The 7,731-nt window shown below is 39.3% G+C and overlaps 1 protein-coding gene across 5 annotated transcripts in view; it reads left to right on the top strand.

Annotated features, from left to right (window-relative positions):
• The first annotated feature begins 1,992 nt into the window (after window positions 1–1,992).
• Window positions 1,993–7,731, top strand: part of LOC138043289 (centrosomal protein of 83 kDa-like) — a 229,491-nt gene continuing 223,752 nt past the window's right edge. For 4 of the 5 annotated variants that reach the window (XR_011131224.1, XM_068889483.1, XM_068889485.1 and 1 more), the window contains exons 1-2: window positions 1,993–2,155; window positions 4,038–4,189. Coding sequence is in view for 4 of the 5 variants with exons in the window: in XM_068889483.1 (XP_068745584.1) it covers window positions 4,046–4,189 (144 nt within the window). In the remaining variant the exon portion in view is untranslated. Of the gene's footprint in view, window positions 2,156–3,665; window positions 3,703–4,037; window positions 4,190–7,731 lie in introns of all 5 variants that reach the window. The other variant, XM_068889484.1, reaches the window with a different exon arrangement.

Here is a 7,731-nt window from a genome sequence, read left to right as displayed (position 1 = left end):
AGTGTGCAGGCCTTCTTAACATCCATGGCCAGGTCGATGTGATCTTCCTCGATTTTGCAAAGGCCTTTGATACTGTGCCTCACGAAAGCCACCTCCTTAAGGCCGAATTTTACTGCATATCTGGGAAACTAAATAACTGGCTGTGGACTTTTCTCACTGGTAGGAGACAACGTGTGGTGGTAAATGGTGCTTCACGCAAGTGGGAACTTGTATTATCCGGTGTCCCCCAGGGCAATGCCCTGGGGTCAATTTTGTTCCTTCTCTTCATAAACGATCTACCCTCGTCTGTATCATCATGTGTCAAGTTATTCGCCGATGACAGTGTGCTGTATCGCCATATTGAGTCTTCAGCCGACCACGATAAGCTCCAGCAGGACCTACTCCAGCTTAACGAATGGGCGGCTATGTGGGAAATGAACCTCGCCCCTAGTAAATGCTACATCATGTCCATCATCCTTAAAGCCATCGTCATTCTCGTACACGCTATGTAACATCCCCCAGAGGGAGTTACGTTCCAGAAATACTTAGGGGTCTACATCACTAACACTCTCAATTGGACAAAGCAGACTGTGGAGGTGAAAAAGAAAGAGAATAACGTGCACAAGTTTTCTTTTTTCGTAAGAACTGTTCCCGCTTGGAACGCTTTGTCTCCTGTTTCCTTATGCACTGATTCCGTTGATGTTTTCAATTCAAGTATTTGTAATAATTTAATATGTCGGCGGTTTTTATTTATTTATTTTTATATGACTTGTAATTTTATTTGTTTTTATTTAGTTATTTGTTTTCGTTTTGTTTATTTATATCGCTATCAATGTCGTGAGCTTTCGTGTACTGACTAGCCTCCCCGCAGACTTCCTTTGGGGTTCGTTTGACACGTATTCATTTCTCCCCCACGGACGGGGAAGGGGGGGGGGGGGGGCGAGGAAAGGGTGACGAATCCCTAAGAGCGTTTGCGTAAGAGGCCATGTACTGACCGTTCATTGCCAGATTAGCTTGCTAGAGGCAATTATACCAATTAAAGACGAGGCTACATCTCGTTATTATGTCCCATCTATCGAAATTAAGGCATTTTTCAGTTGTCTTTTTCTCCGAAACAAAGTCGGAGACCCCCAATTTTTTTTCATTTTTGGAATAAGCAATTATTATTTAATCAAAAATAAGACACAAACAGCAGTGATAAACATATTGAACTTTTTCATTTTGATAATGACTTGACGTTTCGTATGTGCTCTACATACATTTTCAAAAGTAACCGTTGAAATTTAAAACAGCTTTTTATATATAACAAATCGGATGAGGGGACTGGAACATCAAGTGGGATCATTTTGATATTTTAGCGAAGGGAAAAACTGACTATCATTGTAAAATAAAAGAGACCTTCTTTATTCAAGAAGTTGAGCCAGCTTTCAACGTCAACGTCGGAAGTGAATAGCTGATGCTTTATTAATCTTTTCTGTTTTTATTATTATTATAATTATTATTATTATATATTTTACTGTTAAGTATTTGCTTAATCTAGGTTCCAGTCCCCCCATCCGATTTGTTATATATAAATAGCTGTTTTAAATTTCAACGGTTACTTTTGAAAATGTATGTAGAGCACATACGAAACGTCAAGTCATTATCAAAATGAAAAAGTTCAATATGTTTATCACTGCCGTTTGTGTCTTATTTTTGATCAAATTACGATGGCCCAAGAACAAAATTATTATTTATGACTTTAATTCAGGCGAGAAATGAAACAAATTACATTTTGGGAAGATTTTTGCGAGAACGTCCTTGAGTTAAATGGAACACGTTTTTCACAAGATAGAAATTTCCACTGGAATATCCGGAAATTTGTTTGTAAGTGGTAAATAATCAGTGACTCCGTGCAAAAGGAACACGCTCGTCCTGTTCGGGTTTCAAATGGTTCTCGTCCCAGAGCTACCCGGCCCTCCTAGCCACTAGAGACTAAGCACTACAACGTGGCCAGAAAGGCCGGGCGGCTCTGGGGACGAGAATGGGAAAATGGCGGGCGGTTGCGATGGACGCCATCATCGTTAAAAATCTATTGCTGTAGCTTTATATCGGTAAAATATTTTAAGGACGGCATACAAGAAGGGCCATCAAGAAAGGGAGTACAATCGGTAGGGCTGAGGTATTAAGAATTTGGGTAAGTTAGTGATCTGTTAATTGGTGAGAATGTTCGTTCAGAGTACAAAATTGCTACTCTTTATTTATGAAGTAGCAAATTTGTTAATCAAACTTGAAGCGCTCGAAGTTCTAATATAAAAAGTCATAAAAAGTCTGTTAGTTCGTCAGTGTTAGAACGGATACCATGCCAAAAAAATCTGAAAGAAAGAACTAGTGCAGTGTGGATTGACCCGTGCAAAGTGCTTTCTACATGTAAGTTGCATTGATCTTTCCCTTAGAGGAATAATTTCATCCCACAGTGTTTTTCCGAGGATGATTAACCTTGTCTGCTAGCAGGGTATCTCCCGTTGTGAACTTTTGTGCGAAATAAGTTGGCTACATAGTGGCCTCTTATTTATTATAGTCCCCAGACTCTCTTATTAAGAGTTAAACCCAAGCTTGTCCATACATTTCATTCACATTAAAAGTGCTACTATGACTAAAAAAGCAATTCTTCTTTTTCTTTTGATTTCAAAACTATGTTAACTAAACACTAAGTGACCCAAGTTTTAAGCCTTGATTTAGCCTTGATCTATTCGTACGGGACTGGTGCACTGACTTTTAATTTATTTGCTGTTTATGCTGGAGTCTACTTAGAATGACTGTTGCAGGTTCTAACCCTAATCTTGAATGAGATACTGTAGCTATGCAGTTATTGAAAGGTAACTGTTTTAAATTGGGTGCTTAGGCTTAAACATGGTTTATCAGGGCTATTTGAAATGGATGCTTACACTTAATTGTAAATACAAGAAACACAAGGCAGGTCAGATGGCCGATGACATCGAACAGACAAGGTATTTCGTGAAATTAAACAGGCACCGATGCCATTGTTTGATAGCTAAAGAATTAAAGACGAGGTAAGACTTTCAGAATGTTATTACATACATACATACCTACATGTACTTACATACATACATACTTAATTGACCGCTCCCCATAGGGGCTCTTCAGGGCCAATGAAACACAACGAAATGACAGAACAGAACAACAGCAACCGTTAAGAATCCCAACTGGCTGGAGGCAAACCATTTGGCTATTTGGCTATCAAATGCAACGAGTGGTCAGAGTGGGTCTTGAACCTGGGATATCCAGATCTCAAGGCAAGCGCTCGAACCACTAGGCCCCTGGGCCACACTGCCTCTGTTGTTATTGAACAGGTTATAATCATTCTAAGAAGACTCCCGTATGAATAGCTAATATAGGTTGGTGTATGGGTCCTGTACGAATAGCCACTTTGTTTATTTCAAGTGGAATTTTCCCATTTAATGGTCCGCCATTACTACAGTAACTTTAAGATCTTGGGAGAGGTTGATCCTAGACAAAACTATGTCAAAGACTCACTAGCAATCCGTGTGTATGCAGCTGAATTAATATACAGCATGGGAGTTTCAGGCTTTCATACTTTTAAACTTGTGTTTTGCATGTATAACAAGCTGCATTTAGACGCTAAAATTTTAAGCTAGTGAGTAAATGATGTCACTTTTCCCTAGATCCAACCCTCTGACGTCCAGTCGGTCAGTTTTGAATGTAAGTAATGGATGACTGTGAAATCCAAAATGCACAAATTCAATTAAACAGCCTTTGGATAAAAATCACTGCTTTACATTTGTACAAGTGGGTCAAAATGTGAAGAAAAAAAGTGATTTCCTTGTTCATAGTACAGGTAGCACTTTAAGTTGAAAATCTTCAGTTTTGTGGATGGGACTCTTGGACTCTAAGGATCTATCACTGTTGTCTTGAGTTGCGATCTTCACATTTGAGCTGTAATGTACATGAATAAAGTATTTTTAAGGTGCACTATCAAGAGAGAGCAACATTTCTATTACATGTAAACTTGCATTTTGTCTGCATGTATCTTGTAGAATTTAGGATGGCAGGTCAACAGGAGGAAATTCTTCAAAAACTGGACATGATTGGCAATCTTGAGTCAGTTGTGACAGAACAAAAGATAAGGATTGAAAAAATGAGAACTACTTATGAAACTCTGAAGGCTCAACATTTCCAGCTGCAAGATGTGAGTTTTAATTAATTTTTTATATGCAGTTTTCATCTGAGTTGCCCTTCTACATATATGGCTCTTTCCTACTGGGCCAGGGGAGGGGACATTCTTTGACTTGCCTGTTCTTGCCAAGAACTGATGAGTTAATTTTCATTTTATGTTAGCTTGAGGGTGGGTTGTTCTTAAGAATGATTTATTTCTTCTAAATACAAAATGTTTCTTTGCTGACTTTGTATTTTTCTTTTTGTACTGGTGTTCGACAGATTAAAATCTCTTTTAAAAGTCTGCACTCTCAGGGGTCCATGGGTTAATGGAGGGGACATAGTTTTTGACAACTTAACCCAATGACACCTCAAAGTCCCTAGGTTACCTCCAGTTGATGAGTAAAATCGTCTGGCATTACTCCCTGGGGTTAATGGGTTACAATGTAATATAAAAATTTCTGTTGCTGGGCACACTCTTGTTTTCATGTGGGAACATGTTGGAACAAAGAGAAAGCTTGGCCAGCTTTGCAGGAAAGGTTTGACTCCACAGCTTCCAGGCTCCACAGAAACCATACTTTCTCAATTACTTGGTTCATACATGTACATGTACCAGGCAACCGTATCACATGCATTTCCAAGTATTCTGCTCCAAGTATTCTGATGAATATGACAAGGTTCTAAGCAATCTCATTGAATTACATGCTCCTGTTCGCACTCGTACTGTGACACTACGTCCTTACTCGCCATGGTATGATGACAACTTGAGGTCTCTGAAGAGAGCTAAGCGCCAGGCGGAATGCAAATATGTCAAGTCTGGCTTAGAGATCCATCGCCAGATATTTGAAGATCAGTGCCGCATTTACAGTGATGCGTTAAATTCTACAAAGCAAGAATACTACAAGAATCAAATTTCAGGATCTGATCAGAAGCAGCTCTTTAGAATGATTGATGGCCTTTTCAAGGTCAAGTCAGCCCCGCTCTTACCAACATGTGACTCGCCTCAGGGATTGTCTTAGAAGTTTGTCACCCTTTTCTCCGAAAAAATAGTGAATCTGAAAGATAGTTTGCACTCATCAGTGTGGCGACGATGGATTTGTCAGTAGCGCCTAGTCAACCATCATGTCAGACAACATTCTGTGATTTCTCTGCGGTGTCTGTACATTATATCAGTGAACTCTTAGTGAAGTCCAATACTAAGTCGTGTATATTAGACCCTGCTCCAACTAGTGTCCTCAAGCATTCTATTGAAGCCCTGGCTCCAGCCATCACCTCTATTGTCAATGCTTCTCTGCTATCTGGTGTATTTCCATCATCCCTTAAAAAAGGTGTAATTCACCCTTCAATCAAGAAGCTGTCCCTTGACCGTGAGGCATATCCGAGTTATCGCCCTATCACAAACGTTGCATTTCTATCGAAGATGCTCGAACATGTGGCCGCTACGCAAACGCTGAACTATCTTATACCCAATGGGCTTTTAGCCAAGTTTCAGTCTGTGTATCGATGTTTCCACAGCACAGAAACTACGTTATTACGAGTGTTTAACGACATCCTTGTTGCTATTGACAACCACCCGGATGTTGTACTTGTTCTTCTAGATTTATCGGCGGCGTTTGACACCATTGAACATTCTGTTTTACTTAGTCGTTTGGAACACCGTTATGGATTTGATGGGAAGGTGTTAAACTGGTTTAGATCATACCTGATTGGTAGATCCCAGCAAGTACTAATTGCGGATGTCAGATCAGCCGATCATCCTCTTCAGTATGGTGTTCCTCAAGGGTCTGTCCTGGGGCCATTTTTGTTTTCTTTGTTCTTTGCCGCTCTGGAGAATGTGGTACAAACCCATGGTTTCAGTGTAATGACTTACGCAGATCATACACAGTTATATGTGTCCTTGGGCTCGCCGGATGATCGTCCTGCCGTTCTATCTAAGTTTGAAGCTTGTGTGAAGGACTTTCTCATCTGGTGCACCTCTAATGGTTTGGCATGCAACCCTGACAAGACGGAAGTAATTCATCTATGCTCTTGTTTCCAAAGCATTACTCTTCCTGGTATTGATGTTGGTGGTTATACTATATCGCCAACACCAGCTGGCCGAGATGTCGGAGTGCTTGTTGATTCACATCTGATGTTGTCTAAACATGTTAACAGTGTATGCAAGTCCGCATTCTTTTCCATTAGTAAGATTTGTAGGATTAGAAAATATTTAGACCGTGATAATTGTGAAATAGTTTACTAACAGGTCTTCCAGATAAGGAAATCTCAAAGCTCCAGTGCGTGCAGAATGCCACAGCGAGGCTTATTGTTGGTGCTGCAAAGAATGAACATATGTCACCCATATTACAGCAACTACACTGGTTGCCTGTAAAGTTCAGAATTGACTTTAAGATTTTGATGCTAACTTATAAAGCTCTTAACAATCAAGCTCCCGATTACATTTCTGAACTATTGACTTTGTATAAGCCTTCTCGTGCACTTAGATCTTCCAGTCAAATGCTTCTTGTTGTACCTAAAACTAAAACTAAGCTTTATGGGGACAGATCGTTTGCTGCCAGTGCCCCTAAACTTTGGAATGCACTACCAGTAGAAATTAAGAATTCTGAATCACTCGATATTTTTAAGAGTAAAGTTAAAACACACCTGTTCCGCCAGTGCTATAGAGTATAGAGATCATATTATATATAGTTTAAAGAGATTACTATTATTATTATGTATAGTGTATAAACCTTATTTGCATTATTATACAGGATATAGATTTTCTTGTTTTTCTTTAGAAATCTATTGTAATTTTAGAGTTTCTCATACTGCATGTAATTTGAATGTAAGATTTGAATGTAAAATTGTAAGATTGTAAAGCTTTGAGAATTTTGTAAAGCTAAATATATATTATTATTATTATTATTATTACATATACTTGTGGTTGTTTGTGTTGCCAATGTTGCTTGGTGGACTTTGGAACTTTTGTTAAAGCATTTTCCTTCAAGCTTTTTTGCTACACTGTACAGCTCTGTTTTGTACAATGTATGGCCAAAGATTGACCTCACTTATCAAGTCCATTTTGATGAATGAGCAATAAGTTAAAATGCGGGCATTACAGTGTATTATTAAAATTTGTGATTTTTATGGCACCTACAGTATAATTACATTGTTATCCAAATAAAGTTATAGTGTTATAGCCTGTATGTTTGTTTGTTGAGGCTACAGAGATATTTCTTTCAGATAATTATAAATTTTTAGAAAGGCTCAAATTACAACCTACCTAATAGCGGAGCTGTGCGCGCCGAAGGCATGTGCGCCGATTAGCATGGGTAAGGAAATATGGTAACTCATCTGTGGGAGAAAATTTGGTTGGATGCCAATGTCACCAGTATCACCTGAGAGTTAGACTGTGGTCCATTATCTGTGACAAGCTGTTCAGGTATGCCATGTCTCAGGAAATGGGCCTTGAGCTTCTTAATCCTCACCCCTGACATGCGAGGCCAATAGAGAGACTTGCAAGCTCTGTTGAGTGAGCAGTTCCCCTCTAGCAGCACTTGGGACTACCATTCTCTCCCCTTTAAAAACTAGTGCATC

Source organism: Montipora capricornis, chromosome 3 (assembly GCF_036669925.1).
Source record: "Montipora capricornis isolate CH-2021 chromosome 3, ASM3666992v2, whole genome shotgun sequence".
In the NCBI taxonomy this organism is placed as follows: domain Eukaryota; kingdom Metazoa; phylum Cnidaria; class Anthozoa; order Scleractinia; family Acroporidae; genus Montipora; species Montipora capricornis.
The sequence above is the reverse complement of the archived record's forward strand: the minus strand, read 5'-3'. Positions and strand labels throughout refer to the sequence as shown.